Below are 21,872 nucleotides of genomic sequence, written 5' to 3' on the forward strand. Positions count from 1 at the left end.
GGTTCTGAGTATGTAATTCTGCATCCGGAATTGATAATAAACCTTTGAAATAGCAAAGGCTTGTTGTTTCATACTGTAATTCCCATGACTGCGTGTAATTTCTGCCTTAGGAACAATGAAGGTTTTGGTGAGCAATTTATTGCATAACGACAAGCTCTAAACCTCGGAGTAATTTACTAGTGTAATGGTCCATGGCAATCTTAAAGTATCTAGGCAATATATAGAGATTTATTGCGTCTTGTTCAGTTAAAAAAGACTAGTAAAAAGGCTTGTCAGTTTTATGTAAGAATTTGGATTTACTTAAAAAAAAAAAAATAAAAACACCTGTAAGAGCCTGACTGTGTTGGACAACCTGTGTAGACTTCTCGGTCTGTGTTTGACCTGATTCACCAGCTGCCCTAGTGCTGCAGTTACCGTCGGCTCATGTGTGATTCATGTGCTGTAGGTGGACATTCATTTCTGATGAAGTATAAGGGTATCTAAGTGTTTAATTTCTGATCCAAACTTAATATTTTGTCTATCAACAATTAAGGTTAGCAGTAATCAGGCTGCGTTTAGTCAATAGAAATGTTTATTATATTTGTAGAAGATAAATGCACGTATATTTAACTGTACAAAAGTTGCAGGTGAGTACATGGTTGCACTAAAGATCCCAGGGAAATGCTCCATTACTTTTGTAACGTGGGATTCTTTGATCTCACTACTGGGGTGATGAAAACAAGCTGAAAAGCTGATACTTTTTTTATACACATAATTTTATTCTCCAATCTGTAAGAAAGACATTGATATGTTGCTTTAAATGTTGCAGGGTGAGTAATCCCTGCTGTAAAATCCATCTAGTAATTTAATACTGCTGTTTTACTACAGGAACACGGGTGCCCTTTAGCTTTTCAGTAAGGTAATCCTGCAAGATGAGAATTTTAAAACTCCTCTGTGCTGTTTATGCATTGGGGATTCATGTAGCTGGGTGGTAATTTAATGATTCGGTAGGGCCGTAGTAAGCTGTGTAGCCTCTTAATCTGCTATCCGTCTTTGAAAATCCTTACCTTTATTTTCGTACAGCAATTTATAGAAATGAAAGGAAACGTGCGAGTAGCCCTAAGTCTTCCAGAGGGAGAGGAGCGCGTTTTTTGTCTGAGTAAAAGCACATCATAAGAACAAAATGGGAAACCTTGCAGAAATGTTAGGCCACTCTGGTGACTTACAGCATTTTGTAGGCTGATGTCTTGTGGCATAAAAAGGTCATTTCGTGTCTACATCATGCTGCTCTTTGGACTTTTTTGCATTGGAACAAGCAAAACCATCGTATTCTTCCTCCCTAGCGTAAGGTTGGTTTGAAAGAACGCGGTACTGGTAATACCTAAATATTTTATTTCTGGAAAAAAGATACATGAGGTGGTACATAATCATCTGTGGCCAGTAGAATCACCTGTTTTAAAAAGAACGCAAATATTTCAAATACGTTCTTTGGCTTCATTCCTGCAAATGTGAGGAACTGCCTTTTACCACCAAATTTTCAAATCTTATTAGAAGAGCAATATTATTTGCAGTTACCAGTCTCGTCTTTGGCAGTAGTTTAGTATCTCTTGCTTTATAGGGCAGAGACTATTGAAACGGCACCAGGTATTGCATCTATAGATACAAATGTTGGCTTCTGACATCAAGATTCCATTTTCAGTTGCTGTAATTTCTCAAAATTACCAACCGTGTGCAGAACAGTAGTCATTTTCTCTGGGTGTAACCAGGTTGAGATACCTCTGACCATGCTTTGAACAACCTGGGACTCTCTTACATCCCTGTGTTTTGCGATTTCCAGTTTTGCAATTCCCTTTGCCGCTTCAGAGTTGAGTAATTTGGGCAGAAGAGCCACAATTTTCCTGGTGACGTGCACAAAGGAACCGTGACGCGAAGCTCGTCCCTGTGAAATGGTAAGTCTGAAGATTCTGCCAGCAGAGGTTACCAAAGAGCGCGCTCCTCATTAATTGCATTCTTTGAAGTGATGGAATTTGATGAAAACTTTCCAAAGTACGCAGCGTGAGGCAGACACCAAGTGTTGGAAGTATCACCCCACATAATTAGAGGTTTGAAGAGTTTTAAATAACTAGGGGAAAAAATTACAGTGAGAAATTTGGGGAAAATGCTGGTGTTATCACTTTCACCTAACATAATAGCACTTGATTTCTGAGGAAATTGCAGTGTGATCTAAAGTATTCTTTCATTTTTTAAAAAAAAAAAGAATTGCGGATCATTTCAGCCTGAAATCTAGAACAAGGCAAATATTTTCCCAACAAGCAAAATGTCAGATACTGAAGGAAAAAAAATCGCAGTGGTATAAAGAAACAGTAACATCTGCTTGGGCTAAAAGAAAAATCCTGGAATAAGGAAGCTTAAATGTTCTTCTAAATCAGGCGTTTTCTAAATCTCGTGTTATAAATTAGTTTTTCAGAATACAAAAATGTTGTCATAGATGCCTCTTGAAAATGTATGAAGTGAAATATTTTTATGGAAGCGGGCTTAGCTAGTGGTTGGTAGAAAACATCTGTGCTTTTGAAGAATCCCAAAGGTTTTTCCTTTAGTCTTAATTTTTTTATTAAATATTTTTATGGGCTGGACAGACAGAAATTTCATTCTGGACGTTGCTAGTGGGGAAGAAAAACTGGGATAAATCAGGTTTGTAGTTGACCACGCTAAGCTAATGCAGTCATGTCCTCTTTAATACTCTGAATGCCATGCTCTGCTTTTGCAAATGAGATGTGAAATCTAATTTTTCGTTACTGTCTGTTTCTGTATGAAAATGGGACTTTCCGAAAAGTGGAGCCATTTGATGAACCGGTCGTCCTCCAAAGCGAGAGTGTTATGACAGATGCTTTTAGGCATGGATTTTGGAATGGAGTTGAGTTCTCCTGACAAGCCTCAAATCCTACATTTAGAGAATTTCCTCAGTTCTAAATGAACGATTAAGTTATTTTTTGAAACCTCAGAATGTAACTGTTTTTTGATAAATAGTAAATAGGGGAGTTAGGCAAAGAACGTGAGTTAAAAATAGGTTCTCATTTCTAATCTGTGCCTACACAGCTTGTGTACTCTTTCCTGGGTGCTCTTGTGCAATGGTGAGCGTAGCTGGTTCTCGTCTTATTTCTGGCTCTGCTTTGACTGATAAGTGATTTTTGAGTCGCTCGCTTATTTTTCTCTGCGGATTTGTGTCCACTACCGCAAGGCTGAGTACGCTTGCCAAACGCTTTGAGGTCTGTGGGTGAAAAGTGTTGTAACGATGTTAAATATATCCAAAGCCTAGGTAGGAGATGCTGAGACAACCGTTTTACTGTTGATATGTGGCTGTTTTTCTTATGAGAGATGATGGGGATGTTCCAGTACGTCGTATAATATTTTTGAGACAATGCACTGGAGCAGGAAATGATTATTCCTGTACTACTTAACAGAATAATAGCAGCTACTGCTGCACAAAATCCGTGTTCTAAAAAAATAAATCCTTCCTATTTCACTAACAAAAATGATGCTGCAGACAGGCAGTGTTGTTAGAAACACTATATTGTGCGTGGCTAGAGGCTGTTACCCTAGAAGTACCCTCATTTTGTACTCATTTAACAGCACGGAGAGGTCTCTCCCAAGCTCTTCTTTCTCCTTCCTTGGTCTCCTTACACGATTGTCTTTTATGAGCAGTCTAGGGTGCACAATTTATGAAAATGCAGTTTATCAGCTGCAGAATCCTTCTTCCTGGTGAAGAGAGGACACAGAGGGGCAGGAGAAAAACGGCAGCAGCTGTTCACCTTGGCAAGGAGCATCGTTTTTCCTTTTAATTTAGTTTTTGCATGTGTCCGTGGTCAGAAAAGCTAGTTACCTGATCTCGCTGTTATCGCTGCGGAAGCGTTTACTCTAAATTGGCCATGGAATAGGTTTTGCCTCAGGCAATTAAACTGTAGGTGGTGTTTCATGGCCCACAGAATTGTGTTTTTGAGCAGGACCTGCCCGAGTGTGACGACCTGGTACAGAAACGCACCGTGCCGCAGCACGGAGAGCTCTGGCCCCAGCCGGTGAGTAGGGCCTTATTCTCGTGTTTGAAGATGCTGCTGGGCATCTGACTGTGCTTCTTCAGCCCCTCATCGCCCGCTTTATAAGCCATCTGCGAATAAGACACAACAGCAAGAAGGGTTGTGGGAGACTCAGGGGAGATTCTTGTTAATTTTTACGGTATTTTTACCTGCCTAAACAGTACAATTGGGGGGAAAAAAAAAAAAAAGAGGGGGCAGCGTGCCGGGCTGAGGAGGGGCTGAGGTGGTGCCTGGCTCCTCATGGGGTGGAGGAAGTCTTCTGGAGCAGTGTGGAAACAGCGTTTGTGGCGAGACTCTTGCATGGGGCCTCGCCAGAAGGAGCTCACCTCGGCTGCACCATGCTGAGGGACATGGTTTAGTGGTAACTTGGCAGTGCTGGGTTAACGGTTCGACTTGATGATCTTAAAGGTCTATTCCAACTGAAAAGATTCTATGACTTCTCCCCTGACCTGTAGACCTCGTTGGCCAAGCACAGCTGGGCAGCAGGTCAGAGATCCTGCCGCAGCACTGGCTCCGGTCTGCGGGGAGCTTGTGCCCCGGGGAGCTCGTGCCCGGGGATGCAGGTACAGGGCGTGGGTGCAGCGGTGATAAGATGCAGTAGCTAAGCCTGTCTCTTGTCTACCAGGCAGGATTTGAGGGATCTGCTGTTCATGGGGCTGCAAACATTTCTTGTAGGTGCTTTGGACTTTCTCCTTCAGCCTCTTGGTGTGCAACCAGCATACAGTTAAGATTTCTTCTTCCTTTTGTGGGTCTCCTCCTTTGCAGGTCTCAGCTACCTTTATTTTGGTTCTCTAGGGACCTCTTGCTGTTCTGATTTTTGCATTTCATCTTACCCCACTATTCTTTAGCAGTTTTTTTCAATGGGAAAAATTGGCAAGGTTAGGAATATTCCTCTGTTAGAAGAGTTCTGAAGGATGTGTTCTGAGTATGCTCTTTATTTGTAGGCTCGACTGTAGTTCTGTGCTTAGGACCATTGTGTTGGTTGCTGCATGGCTCCGGTATTTAAAAAAAAAAAAAAAAAAAAAAATCCTTCTTGCAAGCTGTTTGAACTTGTTTTTTTTTTCCATAAAAACTGGAGGAGAAAGAGAGATCTGAAGATTTTAGAACTTTTCCTCGTGGACTAGAGCAGTATCTGGGGGAGTTTAGGAAGGTAAGAAATAAATCGGTGGCACGAGGCAAGCACCGCATTAGCTGGCGGTGACACAGTAAGTAAGTTCATCCAGCACATGCTAATCCTGCCTGATCTGCAGCGTTTCCGTTATCTATGCAGACCAGCAAGGCTTAGTGCATTATGCTCCTTCCCTAATAAAAACACATGGGGAACGTGAAGTCTCTTTTTTTAAAAAGCAACTTACCAATCTAAAGGGGGAGAATTTGCGTTGCGTGCATTTTCTGTGGTGCTGGGCTTTGTGGTATTTTTAAACTGACCTTTTTTTTAAATTTTTTTTTTAAGCATAATTAATAATTGTTCCTTGCTCTCTGAACGCTGTTCAGCTCCACTCCGAGGAGTGGGAGGCTCTGCTAGTCATTTGCACATGGAACAAGAAAGGTATAAATTGCATCTTTTAATAGTATGCTTTACTTTCCTAAGTAATTACCTTGAAAATCCTGTATGTGCTGGTAGGTAGCACTATTAAATTGTATTCTTTATTGCTGTCAGAACTGATTTTTAAATTAATTGCATTTGACCACAATCGTAGACATATAGAAATATAAGATTTAAAAATCATTAACATAGTAAAGAAAATCAAATAGTGTTTTCTGCAGTTCTTTCTTCTGCCCAGGCTATTAGCATTTGCCTGAAAGTTTCCTGAAAAAAATATGGTCGTGTTTTCTCAGCAGTAATTGTGAAAAATATTGCTTGTATTTCACGGGAGTTCTGCAGAGGCCTAATGACCGCGAGCAATGTAATGATAGGTTCAAATTGGTATTGATTTTCCTATCATAAATGAAATAAGTGAAGAGCAACGACAATCTGATTGTACCCTCTGCTGGAAATCAAGGAGTTACTGGAATTTCTGGAATAGACTGACTTGGTTATTCTCAGCTTTAATGATTAGGTTGCCAGAGAAAAGATGAGTCTTTGCAATCCGCTTAACCTTGGTGATATCTCAGTGAGGAACCTCCTAATGAAAGTTAAGACACCGTTTTAATATGGATAATTTACCCAGTGGTAACGTGGGAAGGCAGGGGGTTTTTAAAGGGGTTTTTTTGACCCTGCGCAACTTTGACAGAACTTTCCCAAATACGTACAAAGAGTACCCTGCATCTAGCGTTCACTTTTTATAATAAAAGAATCGGTTTAATTTATATTGTAGATAAATTTGCAACTTTATCGCATCGCACAGATGCCTGCTAGCTTACAAACAGCAGAGTGGTTTAGACTTGGTTTGCACAATCAGCCTGTAATTCACAGGTTGGCAGTTGTGCGAAAGCTTAAAGCAGCCTTGGAAGAGGACAAAGTGAAGCGGTCACTTCGCTGCTTGGCTGCTATTGGCAGATCCTCGGCGCTTCTACAGCAAACTTAGTGTATGTGAGAATCGCAGGGGTAAGAAATAAAGCTAGTTTTAACTCTCAGGGCAAATCCTTCTTTGCTGAGCCTGTTTTCGTAGGTTACAGGCGTTCGTACAAATAGATGCCCTTGCTTTTACTTTGTGTAGTGCTATGAAGTCTTCTCAGCATTTTATGAAAATTATACTGCATTGAGTTTTCTGAGGAGGAGTGAGTTTCTTGGAGCTGCCGGAAGCCCTGCGGACCAGTTGAGTTTTTTCTGTTCACAAGAAATGGAAAGAGATCACTGAAAACAACAACTTTTTGCTCTCTAAATAAGTAGTAAAAAGGGCTGTTTGGGAGATTCTTACGTATGTGTTTCTGGGAGGCTGTGTCCAAGGAGGTGGCATAATAGCGGTAGTCACGGAGCGAAAAGTTTAGGGCTCAATACTGGAAAAAAAAGTGCCTAGTGCCTAAATTGGTGAAAGGGAAAAAGGTACAGTTAATTCTTCTGTGGCTCAAGATGCGCGTGTGATGCAAAAGTAAAATAGTAAAATTCCTGAGAGTAATTTTTCAGGGGAATGTAATTCTGCAGAAACATTTGACCGGTGTTTCTTTGAAGTTTTATTTGCCGTACGTACAGCTCGTAAACATCCCGCAGGTTTGTTGCTGCTGTAGGTGGATGGCTGGGGTAGCTCCGGTACCCGCGGTGCTGCTGCCACGCTGGACAACCAGTTGGCCTTGACCTCCGTTGCCTTTTTTTTCCAGTAAGCAAGCTGACCTTCTTAGCAATCCGAGGACGAAGTATTGCTCTCGCTTTTTGAACTGGTCTTGTTTAAGGTAAAATACAAAACCATCGCTGTTCAGGTACCAATTGCCATTGATACCTCAGCTTGCCTTTGACTGATGTTAAATGCACGAAGGTTTTATTTTTTTTACAAGGAATCGCCTGCAATTTCCAAGCCTGAAGTAAGAGCCCGTGTGTTTCGTCTGGGAGAGCTAGACCTGAGATTATAACTTTTTTTTTTCTTCTTTTTTTTTGGTGACTGTCACCCTGTCTGAGCAGGTACTTCACCCTGTGAAGTTTTGATGACCTTTAAGGAGAATCAAGATGTTTGAATCCCAGCTCACAAATTATCTGTGCGATCGGATAATCTCCTTCATCCCAGCCCTTTCCTTAGTGAAGCTTCTCCATTAATTCGTCATTCAGGTTTCTGTTTTTATTTCTGACTACCTTCAGGCTCTGCTGAACGTGTAAGGAGCAGCGTTTTATTGCTAGGAAAAACACTGTCCCAGTAATGTGCGTCACGGCCCCGGCCGCGCTGCTGGCCGTTGGGAAGAAACAGGTACGAAACTGCAGAATGTCCTGTATTATCTGAATTTCACTGAGTTTTGTTTTGTTTTTCGCTATCTCTCAATCTTTGTGTCTTGCCTTCTTGAAAAGTGGGAGGAAATGAATTTAGAGTATGAAAGGAGCCGGATAAATAGCTCTGCTTGCCAAAACCTTTTGTTAATCCAAAGAACGAGCGCCACATGGGCAGCAAAAATGTAATCCTCCTGGCCCTGCCTTGCCTGCAGTTCATTGGCGAGGGAAATATCTTTAGGGGTGAGGGGGTCAGTCTGCTTGTCATGTTACCCTGTGGCTTTAAACCTGCCCCTGCAGAAGCCAAAAACGTGTGGGAAAACAGCGACGTGGTGAAATGTGTCTTAGATTCTAAATCATACCAGAACTTGCACGTTGAGATGCGTTTTAGGAATTTCTTTAAATAGTGGATTTCATACTGGATGAGTTGAATAGCTATTTTTAAAGAAGTGTGTAGGAAAACCAGGCTTTATCACACGCATCCATGTAGTTTTATCCTCACCACTGTCCATTGCCAGTTTTGAACCCTGTTAATTCATACCTTTGCTATAAAGCTTCATCACTCTGAAATCGCTGGAGTGTTTACTGTCGCTTTTGAAAAACACGGTCATTGCACGCAAAAAACTTCAGGTGGAGGAACTAGGTCAGCTTGGTGTGAAAAGAAATCTCATACCCTACCTAGGATATAGTCCAGCAAAATGGATTAGACCCAGCTGCAGCACTGAAAGAGTACTTTTATTTGTAGTCTAATATCAAACGCAAAGCCTTGCTGCTTTTAGGCATTCCCTGTTACCTGCATTTAACCAGTCCGCTGGGAGATAGTTTCTTTTTGGAGAATTCGGGTAGCGGAGAGAAGCTCTTTGCTTGTAACAAAAGATTGCATGAATTAGAAAATGTGCATGGGAAAAATTTTCCAGAAAGCCTCTTTGGAGTGATTTTGGTGGGTTTTCTTTTCCCCTAGATGTTCGTCCCAGGTGTCAGGTCTTTTATGTAAAGACACAAGAGAAGAATGAGTCAGATTTTAGCAGTAATGTAGTCATGACTAACGGAAGTCTCAGATTTTCTTGCTAGGCTCTTCAGAAATGCAGTCCACATTGAACAGAATATGCGTTTTTGTAATTATTCATGTTCTGGTTAAACTTACTTTGACGAATTGATAAATATTTATAAAGGAAAGGAAGCTGTGGTAGAAGAGGACTCAGGCTTCCACAGAAACGATCTGCTAGTCAGGCTGGCCCGTCTCTCCATGTCTCCTCGCCGACTGTCGATTCTGATCCTAAAGTTCTGCTGAATTTAGGAGATGCTCTTACACTTAGATTTATTTTTTTTTCCCCAAAAGGTGTTTTCCTGGATGCTTATTTATGTGTGTGTTTATTTACTTTATTGCACATTTACTTATTTATTTATGTCAGATTGTGAACTGACGTGTATTCAGGAGGGAGATGCATTTGTTAGTCCCACTGGCAGATGCGCCGTGTTTGTGTTGGGCATCACAAACTCTGCACAGCCGGGCAGTAATGAACGTCTCAGACTTGTACTTTATTAAGCACAAATCTGTACTTTATTAAGCACAAATCTGTAGTCTGCTTAGTTCTGCTGCTTCAGCAACTGCTTCCTTCTTTTGTTCTTTCTATGAATTTTTTTCTGCATATTACAGTGGAATATGTATTTATTTCTGGCAGCAAATATTCATGCCCTATTATTCCTCGTCCTTGCATACATACCACTGTCGTGGTCTTCTTTACCTGCGTGGTATCTGGGCCAGTATCATCTAATTTGCTGTCTGCTCTCAGTTCTGCATTCTTTTTGTAACGGGGCTTTTTAGTTTCTCCTAATTGTTGAAGATCGATAAAATTGTTAAACTTATTCTAGGCTTTTATCCTGACACTGTAGTATGATTTTATGCTGCTAATAGGGTATGACTCCTGGACACAAAAGGAGAATTTTTCATAATGAGAACAATCATCCATTGGAATAATCTCCCCAGGGAAGTGGTGGATTCCCCAACATTGGACACTTTTAAGACCCAGCTGGACAGCCTGCTGGGCCGTCTCGTGTAGACCATACTTTTGCCAAGAAAGGTTGGACCAAATGATCCTTGAGGTCCCTTCCAACCTGGCATTCTCTGATTCTATGGCTTTTCTCACTTCTGGCCTGCTCATCTAATTGTAATATGGACTAAAAGGTAGGTAAGGTTTGCAGAGAGATGTAACGTTGCCACACAACCGTGCTGCCAAGTGTCTGGTTTTCAATAGCCATTCCACTGCTGTAATGCCTAAATCCACCCCAATTTTTTGGCTGGTGCATGTGTGTGGCCTGTTGTCATAAGAAGAGGGTTCTTGATGAGGCCATAAATCTGTTTTTCCCACTGGCCTGGGTCTGGTGACAGCCAGCGGCAGACACCGAGAGCAGAGCGAGCCTGGGGGAAGGCATTGCTGAGTGGTTTTCTGTCCTTTGCTCCTGTCCATCCTCTTCTGGAGGGAAGCTGTGTAGGTGCTTTAGAAGACAAATCCCTCAGCTCTTTTCCGATGCTGCCTCACAGAGGATGAAGCATACAGCCCTGTGTGCTGGCATGTGTGCTGGAATGGCAGGAGTTATGTCTGGCGTGGATCTGAGCGCTCCGAATGCTTTGGCTGGCGGTGGAGGGATGGATATATGTGTGTTGGGTGTACGAACCCTAAGGAAATGAAAACAACTGGAGGTGCCTGTGCCACAGCCAGCGCTGCAGGCAGACTCCACTACAGCGCTAGCATTGTGTGCTAGTGTTCCCTTTGAGTTTGTTTTGTTCTCTTTCTCATTCCTTTTTCCCCAGAGCCGTCTGGTTTAGGGGGAAGCAGGTTCATCACAGAACTTCTCTTGTGCGTGGAAGAGCAGATGAGCTCCTGCAGACTGTGATGTCCTCAGACCTCTGCCATCAGAGGCCCCACTCTGTGTTGGGATGCTGTGCCTGAGAGTTAGTGTGGGTTTTTTTCTTAAAGCTTTTTTGTTTTAAATAGGTAGAGATGCAAGCTAAGTAGCATTTAATCTGGACATGGTGTTTTTAAGCTGAATCTGAACCCTCGATGGCATCGTTGTGTGGTGGCTGTAAGCCAAGCTGAGCTGCCGTGCTTGGGCATTCAGACTTCCAAATTCGTTGTGGGTGGGAACCAAAGGGCAGGTCTGTAAAACCAGCAATTGCGGTGTCAGATGGCATTCAGTACCTGCTGCCAGGGCTTTGAACCTCGCAGTAAAAGGCAGTGGTGCAGGCTGCCAGCTTTCGGGGACCCTGACGGCTGGTAGTGGCAGGGAAGAGAATTCAGTGCCTAATTTTGATGCCGCATCTGCTCCTGGTTGGCTGGGTGGATCACCAGGGCCCGGCAGCCCTTTTTTGCTGGCAGTCTGAGTTGCTTCTTGCTCTCCTGAACTTGCGCGGCATGAACAGGTTATCTGAATCCAGTTAAAAATCTCTGATTTCTCAGAGTGACCATCATGTTAGAAGTCGAACATCACCAAGCCTGAAACCGTTGCACGGCTTTTTGTGGTGGCTTCAGCAGCGAAGTTTATGAGCAGTGGCCCTTCAGCAGTTTTCTACCTCAAAGATAATCCTTCCAAGCAGGGGAGGAAATCTGTCAGCACAAAAAATGGCACTCCAGCTCTACTTCTTTGGGGAAAGAAAAGAAAAAACCCACAACCCTCAGTGTTCTCTCTCTCTAATCCTGAATGTAGCTTTTTAATGAGTACTAAATCCTGAACAAGAAAGGGTAGGGGGCCTGGGAACCCCCCAAGGGTTTTTTTTCCCATGTGCTGGTTTCTCCTGCTGCTTCGGCTTCTCGTCTGTTTCATTCCCCTTCGCGCTCTTGCGTGGTTCAAAGTGGCTGCAGTGTCACCCTCTACAGAAGGCTGTAATTTGGTGGCTGAAGTGGTGCGTGCGTGCCGGTGCAATAATAAATCATGTTTGTGAGTTATGATTAAATCTTAGAATTGCATACAAATGCAATTCCTTTTCTTCTGCGAGAGCCAGCTCAAGCCGTTCTTGGAGACCTTCTATACTGTATCTCTGGAAAAGGCTCACTTAAAGAAAAATTCTCTGTAAGGAGAACCCTTTACCTTTGGTTCCGTATCACTAGACGTGTTTCAGGGTTTGCTTATATTGCAGAGCCTTGTGAATACTGGTTACTTTTAACGTGATTTTACTAAATATTGAATTGTCCTTTCACTAATAGAGAGCTACACTAGCGTAACATCTGCTGCCAAGGCTTATGAAAATGGACAGTAAGTTATAAATCAGCTGTGATGTCAGCAGTTAGCTCCACAGTGTACTATCAAGACAGTTTTTTATTCCAAAATAGAATTTTTTTTTCTTTCAGGTTGCCCATCTGAAGAAATCGGATTGAACAACAAGAGTTTTTTATAACGGGGTGCACTTTAATCTCAATAATGAAGAAAAGCAGAAGTGTCATGACAGTAACTGCAGATGAGGTAAGTTTCTTCTAAAGGCATGTGTTATCGTTCCCAGTACTTCATGAAAGTGAGATTAAAAGTTTGTTTTGTCTTATTTTGTAACTATCAGCTGGTTTTGCTTTGCTTACTCATTTATTTCCTTAGAGTTGTTTGCAGCTCATGTAATAAGCAGCAAAGAAGCCTTGCACATTTAAAAACCAACGAACCAACCCTGACACCATGAGAATTTCAGAGGAGTCTCGTGCAGAGCGTATACTTTGCTGTTCTTTGGTCAGTTAATGCTGGCAGGCAGCCGGGAACATTTCCATACCTTATGGAAGTTCCATTCTGGATCCCATCTTTGCTCCTGTGCAGCACGTATATACTTATACGTGTTTCAGCATCTCTCCCCACCGTAGTTGCTGAACGCCTAATGTGATGATGCATGTGTTGTTCCGTTACTGCACTTGCTAATCATCATCATAATCCCCTATTAATTAAGCTCCAGTTCCCATTCTCTGGAGAATTGTCTCAGTTTGTAATGATGGCATGAAAACCGCAGCTTTAATTGACTTGTTTGTCACAGCTGGGGCTCGCCAAAGATGGAAAACCTCATGGAATGTATATGAAAATACAGTGGAGGAGTGGAACCTAATAGTTAATGTGTCCGATAGCACTCCTTCAATAAATGTTTCTTTTACACTCTTAGACCACACGTTGCACTACTTCATAGTCAGTTTTGCTGAGCACGATGCTCAGTCCTTGCTGATTGTAACGAAAGCAGGCATCTGAAGTCTAATGGAAAGCTAGAAAACTCTGCTGTATGCTTCTTAAATAATAACAAAAAAATTAAACAGTTTTATAAAGTTTATAAATAAAGGCAGGTTAGGTCATATGGAAGGCAGGATTTCCTTTCTGGGGTTCCTAGGAGTATTTTTGACCTGATTTTGTAGGATTTGGATCACTGAAGAGGAAAAACTGCTTTAACTGATCAAAACCTTTTTTTGAGACTATTTCTGTTAGGAACTCCAGACGTGGCGTAAGGTGTCCTAGCTGGGAGCTCTTGTAACCGAGTAGCTCTTGGATAATTAAGGATATGTCTAAGTCCAGTATTCTTGACACCTTTCTCTGTCTGGTCGTTCATCAAAAAAAAGTGTCAAACCAGGATGTTTGTGCCGTGGAGAGAATGATACTTAAGATGGATGTTGAGCGGAATGTTCTCTGAAAAAGTTCAAAACATCAAAAGTTTAACGTATCACAAGGTGACCTGGGTTATTGGCGTTTTCAATTAGATGAGAATTAGATGCTGAATTTAGCTTAGGCAAGTTTTGAGTGAATTTTCATTCATAAAATAACAATGCAGCAGTGTCAGGCTCTGCCAGGATTTTAACATAGAATTATCTTTTCTCAGTAGCTATGACCGTAGAACAATTGAATGTGTTTTATCCTCATGGAGGAAGACATTTGTTTGCGGAACTTCAGTGGCTTTTCTGTCTTTGCAGAATGCTCTGGATTACCTGGAGTGCGGGCTGAGTAAGTCCTACAGTACTTCCAGCCATGCTCTGGGCATAGACCTCTGGAGAGGAAGAAGGTGTTGTTCGGGTAATTTGCAGTTACCGCCACTATCCCAACGACAGACAGAAAAGGCAAAGACACCTGACAGAGACATTGTCTGCAGGCCAACAACTCTGCCTTTGCTGACACCTCCAAGTATTGCCATCACCACTTACCAAGACTGGTAGGTTCTTTCCCTTTGTTATGATTGTCGTGTAGATGGCTTTTCTAGTTTGGGGTTTTTTTGTTTTGTTTTCTACTTTTGGGTTGTTGGGTTTTTTCTTTTTTTTTGAAAGGCACGGGGTAGTTATCTTGTATATATTAATCAGTATTGTTGATGTCTATCAGACAGCGTATCACAGATGCAAGTTTACAAAGTAATTGCCTTTTCTTGAAATTCTACTTCTGTTAAAACCTCTTCTGTTCACCTTTTTTGTGCGTCTTAATGAAACTTTTGTGTCGTAAATTCCGATCTCAGCCAGAGGATTTGTGTTACTAGCTTTCCACCCACAGAAGAGTTGAGGATGGTGGTAGGCTCTTCTACAACAGATAAGGAAAACGGCTTTAGCTCTCTGGCCAAGTGTTAGAAGAAAGGCTTGAAAAAGCATTTGTATCTGATGTTAAGCTCAAGAAAAGTCCCAAAGAAACTATCAGGGAGCTGATTAAAAGGGGGTTGCTAAGAGGTGAGTTCCAAAACTGAAACTGAATGTTACGTTCCGAAACAAGGAAGTTCATCTACAGGGAGGACAGGAAGACAAAGCCCCAAGTGTTCATGTGTTGGAATTGCTATGATAGATTTTAACGGCAAAGTGAGATTAGATGCCCAGGTTGCCATCTGAATCTTGGAATGGCACTGCAGCTTTAAAACCTGTACTCTCAACTTCAGATTTCAGGTGTGCTTTGGATTCGAGGTTTTAAATGCTCCGCTCTCAATTTCATTTGCCGGCTGGGAAACATGTTCACAGCGTTATTTCCAAGTCTGAATCTGGTTTTAGCTTCTGTTAAACTCAGCATTCTTCAGAGCTGGCATTTCAGTTTGCGTTTGAACAATTATAGATTTGTTTGTTAGAGTCCTTTAAAAACAGTTTTCCTATTGAAGACAGGATTTTTAAACTACGCACTTGAATAGATGAGATAACAGAAGTCAAAGAGGAATTAGCAGGGGCTTTTGTTCAATTTTTGCATTTAATTGCTGTGGATAAATTCAACAAAATGAGTTATCTAATTTCAGATGGATTGTGAATTTTGACGATAAAAGGGTTGGTTTACCTTTATCAGCATTTTACGAGTGTTCCCTTTTGTGTATCTGCAGCAATTTGTAATCTTGACTGCAAGACAGTTGAGAGCCTATTCATAAGGTGTGCTGTTAAGAACGAATTACTTCTGATCTTTGAATACGCCTTCATACACGATTTAGGAAAATGCAAGGAATTGCAATGGATTTACCATTAGTTTCCCTTGTAACACAAGGGGGCATTGCTGCTCCTCTCTTCCGTTACAGCAGGCTCGATGTATGCATATTGTGTTGCACAACATGCATTCTTGAACAGTGTGCCAGTCAAAGAGAAAACCTAGCTGATGCTCAAGTTACTGCTATTTCATTACTGCTGTTAATCTCTTATAAGTGAGCAGGGAGATTCCGACTTCTTGGTTTTGCTTGAATCTGTCACATCTGTTTACAGCCCTGTGGGGAGCTGGGAGCTGCTGGTTGGCATGGCTGGGATGCAGAGTGCTGTTCCAGCACGTCGGTGCACGGGCATCTTTGCATCCCCCTCACCTTCCTGACTTGGGCACCGGTTAGACTGACTGCTCTGACAGCTGGCAAGAAAATTGGTCTAATTTTTCCCATTTTCTGTTCAAGTCCTAGTCATCAAGGGCTTTTGAATAGGTTAGCCCTGTTCTCTACCCCATGCCAGGCAGTTCCTTCCCTACCCAATTCCCAGTTGCCCTGGGCCTGACCACGCTCTCAGGGAGCACAGTCATGATCGAGATTTTCTTGTGTAGGAGCGGTGCAAGCGGGATCTCGTCCTGAAGCAGTTGGGCTTCTATATTGTGGTTCAGTTCGGCACGAAATATACCCCAGAGGCAGGTTATATTTGTGTAAGCCCGGCGTGTGCCGTTGTGTGGAAACAGCTTTGGAATGATATGAGCATTAAGAAACTGAGTGAGTGGGCAATAAAGTGATAGGAAAATTTCAGTGTAGATAAATACAAAGTGATATATCTGAGCACAAAAGAGTTGGAGCTGCAAAGCAATATTAACTGCTCAAGAGCAAGATCCTGGGTATAGGAGAGAAGTCCAATAGAGTTGCAAGTTCAGTATTTATTAATGGTCAAAAAGAAAATTAATTGTTAAAGATTTGAAGGAAAAGAATAGTGAGTAAAACAGAACATCAGGATGCCATAGTAGGAACCCATTAGTTGGTAAAATGTTGCATATGGTGTACAGTTCTGGTCCTTCCTCTCAAAAAAGGGTACAATAGAAGTAAAAAGAGTTAAAGGCCTCTAAGATGATCAAACATACGGAACAGCTTCTGCGCTGGGATTGACCGAGGAGGCTGGAACTCTTCAGCATGGAAAAGACAGTTGTGGAAAGGGATAGGACTGAGATCTTGCTAGTGGTATGATCTATTGCTTGTTGTCCCTTCTAGTATGACAACAAGGGGCCACCAAATAAATCGGTATGACAGGCGTGAAGCAAATGCAAGGAGGTTGTTCGTTATGTAGTTTCTAGTTATGCTCTGGAACTTTGTGCCGTAGGATACTATAGATGCTAAAAGTTTGAGCAGGCTCAAGGGAAAGCTCAGCAGATCCTTGGAGGAGTGATCTGCTGTGATTTCCTTCTGAAAACAGAAACCCCATCTCTTGTTCAGCTTATGAGCTGCAAGTTGTTTAGGACTGGGAAATATCTGGGGGGAAAATATCATATATCATATATGTTTGCTTTCTGTTCCTTTCTTTTCTGTGCTTTTAATCTCTTGTAGGAGTCCAGATTATAGGCTGGATGTACCATTGGCCTGAGCAGTAAGGCCATTCTTACATTTCAAGCCTGGGTTTTTTTCACCTCACTTTATGCGTATCTTTCCTTGGAGCTTTAATAAAAATAGTTGAGGCCACAGGCAGAAAATTAACACGTTTTAAGCAATCGCAGGGGAAAAAAGGCTTTACATGTAGGGAGCCTAATGCCTTTAAATAGTGTAGATCTCAGACTGGGACAGGAAAGAGGGTATTCCTTGTGAAAAGAGTATCCAACCCTTAGTTTCCTAGGGTTATAGGATATTTCAGGCTGGAAGGGACCTCAGGAGGTTTCTAGCCCAACCCCTTGCTCGCAGTGAGGTCAGCTTTGAGGTCAGACCAGGTTGCTCAGGGAGCTTTAACAAGTGTGATCTTGAAAACCTCCAAGGATGGAGACTTCACATCCTCTGCGTGTGACTGTCCTCAGCTCAGAAGAAAATCTCAATATGTCTGACAGAATCTCTCTTGTCTTCTGCCAGTTGTCTTGTGCTTCCCAGTGTTTCGGTCGATCTTCAGGTGATCTTTTCAGCGTATCTTCATTAGTCCACAAACCCACCCCATTAATGCAGCACTGACTAGTCAGGTTGCACCACTTTAGGCCCCTGACATGATGTCTCTGGGCTATGGAAGTTGTTCACTCAGTTTGTTCCTTGCGTTTAGCTTCAGGATGCAGAGGTTTCCTGAGCTCCGTTTATGTTCCCAAAGGTAGACAGTCTCGTTACACCTTGTACAAGATCAAGTTTGTTGATACTGTTAACAGCGGTGGAGTTAGTGAATCCCACAAAAAGAAACTCTTCACTGAAATATAAATGTGAATGGCCTTGGTCTAAGATATTTGAGGTCCACACAACTAAAGTGCATAAACAGTGTAAGGTCCAGATTTAGGTTTTCGGTAAGGTAAACCATCATAACCCTTACGCATCCAGTAAAAATTGTTTAACATTCACTTATTATGTGGGTTGTTTTTTTCCCCTGAGCGTTCACAGAGTTGTAGCTTGGAGGTGCTTTCTCCAGGAGATCAATAGCACTCAGTCAGAAGTGTGTAGGTTTACCCAAGCTTCCTGTAATCTATTTCTGTGTGCATGAAACGCCAAAGACAGATGTGAAACACCTCATTATTATGACATGAAACATGATTCCTAGAAATAATGTCTTTATTTCATTTGTCTGCTGTGCAGAGGAACTATCATCTTTCTTTTGTAATGACTGTAAGATTGTGAAAGACCTTCCTAGCGATATCGTGATGACAGTCAACTTTTCATGCTGATACACAAGTTCCTCATTATACTGATACATTTAGCATATCTTCAGAAACACATACAAAACTGGTGTGAGGGACATTGTCTCTTTTACTAGGGCATTCCACGGACATTTCATACTCAACAAAGAAGTCACTTCAGTTTGGGGTTTTGTTTCCTCTTTGTGCAAGCTGTTGTTCTCTTTGTAGAAATTTATCATCTTAACCAGAAAAACAATAACGGAGTTTCTGGAGAGGGACGGATAAACCAAAACCCGATCCCCGTGGATTGCTGTGAACAGTAAGGTGCAAAAGCTCTGCCGCTGTTGGGGTTACTTCTCTTTTCTCCTGTTAACTTGATTAAATCCCCGGGGAAACTCTCACTGTGTGTATTTGGGGTGTGCATTGCGCTGGGCCGTTCTTCCAGTTCTTCCATTTCCTGTTAGCACAAAATCTCTGCCATATGATCATTATTTATCTTTTTATTGGTCTTGTGCTGGAATAAGCTGGAATTCTTTGTTCTGGATGTTTTGTTTAGGCTCGGTCTGATCTCCATTGCTCCAAAGCATTTCAGTGTTTGTGCTGTGTATGGAGGAAAATGCCAAATGGAAAATATTTCTGTTATCAAATGAGATTTCTAAACTGAAATCCTGGAAGAGAATTTACGTATAGTAATACATCTGTGGTTCTTCCTGGGGTAATTTAGGAGATGGCACATCTGTGAAATGCAGTGCTTCCCTCTGCTACCCACGCGTCTTGCACAGCTCTGTGCGTTACCGAGCTTTTTGCAAAACTTTAGCTGTCGATGGCGAACACGGCCAGATCGTACCACAGCAGCTTTGGTACTTTGTTTCCTTTTAAAGATATTGTTCGTTATTGGGTAGGGGAAATTTTGGTTCTGTCATCGCTGAAATGGTACAGAATTCAACCTGCAACATCAGTGCTGTGCTACGGACTGTGTGCTAAGAATTGTGGAAATTTAGCCGTGCCTGGGATTGCGGTACCTGTGGTTTGAAGAAAAGAATAACAGAGTTCAAATACAGAACATCTTATTTGGGAGGGGTGGAGGAAAATAAGCCTGTTCCTTCTGTAAGTAGTTTTTCTGCCACATTTTTTCAGAAATCACCTTCCAATTAACTTCCAGTGGTAATATGAAAGTGAGAACCGTGAGAGGGTGAGCCATGACTTAAATATTTTAACTTAAGATACAGGGTAATCTAAAAAAAATAAAGCGGCTCCCAAGTTGTTGGTTTGTGTGGGTTTTTTTGTTTTTCTTTTCTTATTGGAACCGTGTTTTCTTGAGACTGGTGCTGTTCTGACAAGATCCGTAACCAGCAAAGAAACAATGGGCAGGCTGAATCCAAAGCAATGATTCTCCGCCAGCTGCGATGTAATAGTGTTTTGTGTGAAAGCGGCAAGGCAGTACACATACAAAATAGCTTTCATGAATCATGCAAGGGAAGAGATATATCAGATATAGATCTTCAAGTGGCAATCTGAATGTAGAAATCTTATAAGCTTCTTTTGTACGAATCTTGTCCATATTTTCATAAAGTTATGAAAATGCTTTCCAAAATCCTGCTCCATATTTTATAACTAAAGCTTTGTGGTAACAAATCCAAGCAAGAGGGAAGAACAAGGGTGTGAAGAATACATTTGTAGCTACACTTAGAGCATCCAAAATAGTTCTCTTACCCTATTTTTTGATACTTATCAGCTCCTGGGTTAGGTTCGGCAACTAGCTTCTGATTTACACTGTTTCTACAAATTTGACTCAGGTCCGTGAAGATGTTTTCATAGAATCACAGCATGGTTTGGGTTGGAAGGGACCTTAAAGGCCACCCAGTGCCGCCCCCTGCCCTGGGCAGGGACACCTCCCAGCAGCCCAGGTTGCTCCAAGCCCCGGCCAACCTGGCCTTGAACCCCTCCAGGGATGGGGCAGCCACAGCTTCTCTGGGCAACCTGGGCCAGGGGCTCACCGCCCTCACAGCCAACAATTTCTGCCTCACATCTCATCTCAGTCTCCCCTCTTTTGGTTTAAAACTGTTCCCCTCGTCCCATGGCTCCCCTCCCTGACCAAGAGTCCCTCCTCACCTCTGCTGTAGGCCCCGTTGACAGTTTTGCATCAAGTTTATATGTTGAAATAAAAATTAAGTTCTATGATGAGTCCCAAAGCATAAGGAAATAAAGACCTTAAGAATTCTATTAAGAGTTGATGTAGTTAATATTAAATATAGTAAGGAGTGCGCTTTTTAAGGACATAGAGATTCTGTCAAACAGCTGGGCTGTGGTATTAAATAGTGTATTGAAATATATTATATTCCTAATTGTCCCTTGCAAAAGCTACCTTGCTCTTCCGCCAGAGCAAAATGAGAACTCACTAGGCTTGAAAAAAGTTGTCTCCTAACAGAAGCTGGATGCTATTTGAGTAATATTCTTGCGACTTACTAAAAAAAAAATTAACAATTAGCCTGTCTTTTTTTTTTTTTATGGCATTCATAATTAATCAGCAAACTGTAGTGTTTTGTGTGCCTGTGAGCTTGCTGTAATATTGCTAGTCGTGTGTCAGTGACCCGCTCTATAGCTTGCTTGCTTCTGCAAGAATTTTATGGTGCAGGTTGGGGGTCAGAATCTAAAAGGAAAATATTAAGGGATTGATCCTATTTTCCATGTCCGTCTGAAAATCCTCCTGAGGTTGGGGGATGGACGGAAGGACGTGCGAGTTTGTTGCCGCGTGGGGAAGCGTGCGGGTACGCAGTGTCAAATCGATGCTTGTAGTACTGCGCGTTGTTCTCCAGATGGGGATCGTGGGCAGCAAATTAGATGCAACATTAAAAACAAAACAAACAAAAAAATCAATATGGCATTTTGAACTGAGCCTGAGACCAAACCTTCAGCAGAAACGCTGACTTCAGCTGGGGCCAGCTCATAGCCATGGTGAAGCCGTTCGGCTGGTAGTAATTAATTGAGGGATAGATATGGAAAGGTAGAACGATAAAGGGGATGGAGATTTGCATGGAGGATTAAAAAGGATAATAAAACTGTGTCAGGCTAGTAAACTAAGCAGAAGGTAATATGTCCCAGTCACTCCTTTACATATTTGAAATCTGTAAATCCCATGGAATGAAAGGAAATATTTAGGGTAATAGGGAGATTGAATAGGAAGAGTGGGATGAAAAAGAAGTTCAGAAGGAATAACGCTGTTTTGGAGAAGTGTGGGGCTTTTTTGTTTAGTTTTTGTTCTTTTAAAAGTTGTTTCAGACTGTGGCATAATACCTGTGAAATAAGTTGAAGTCTTATTTCTTAAATCATTTCAAATTCAACTAGATAAGAACCGAAGAAGTATGCTGCAAGCTTGGAATAGGAAAAAAAAAAAAATGGATGAGCTGTCTTCCCATATGATGTGAAAAATAAAAAACTAGGAGGAAAAAATCCCCCTTAAAAACATCGTTTTGATTTTTATACCTATATTTTAAATTACTTAAGTCACAGAATGGTTGGAGTTGGAAGGGACCTCTAGACATCATCTGGTCCAAAATTTTTTATGATTTATATAAATCACATCAGTTTTTGTTGTAATAAGGCAGGATCAATTATTCTGTTTGAACGTGCTTCCTGTGTCACAAAACGTGGGGTATTTACTTACCTTGAAAAAGGAGGTCAACTGTATTCTCCGTAACACCTCATACGTTCTGTGAGTGACATAGTTTTTAATTACACTGTGC

The 21,872-nt window shown here is 41.8% G+C and overlaps 1 protein-coding gene across 2 annotated transcripts in view; it reads left to right on the plus strand.

Annotated features, from left to right (window-relative positions):
• Positions 1–21,872, plus strand: part of PDE4B (phosphodiesterase 4B) — a 219,451-nt gene that overhangs the window by 13,268 nt on the left and 184,311 nt on the right. For both annotated transcript variants that reach the window (XM_054211349.1, XM_054211351.1), the window contains exons 2-3: positions 12,270–12,381; positions 13,845–14,080. In XM_054211349.1, coding sequence (XP_054067324.1) covers positions 12,340–12,381; positions 13,845–14,080 — 278 coding nt within the window. In that variant the 5' untranslated portion in view covers positions 12,270–12,339. The remainder of the gene's footprint in view (positions 1–12,269; positions 12,382–13,844; positions 14,081–21,872) is intronic.

Source organism: Rissa tridactyla, chromosome 8 (genome assembly GCF_028500815.1).
Source record: "Rissa tridactyla isolate bRisTri1 chromosome 8, bRisTri1.patW.cur.20221130, whole genome shotgun sequence".
In the NCBI taxonomy this organism is placed as follows: domain Eukaryota; kingdom Metazoa; phylum Chordata; class Aves; order Charadriiformes; family Laridae; genus Rissa; species Rissa tridactyla.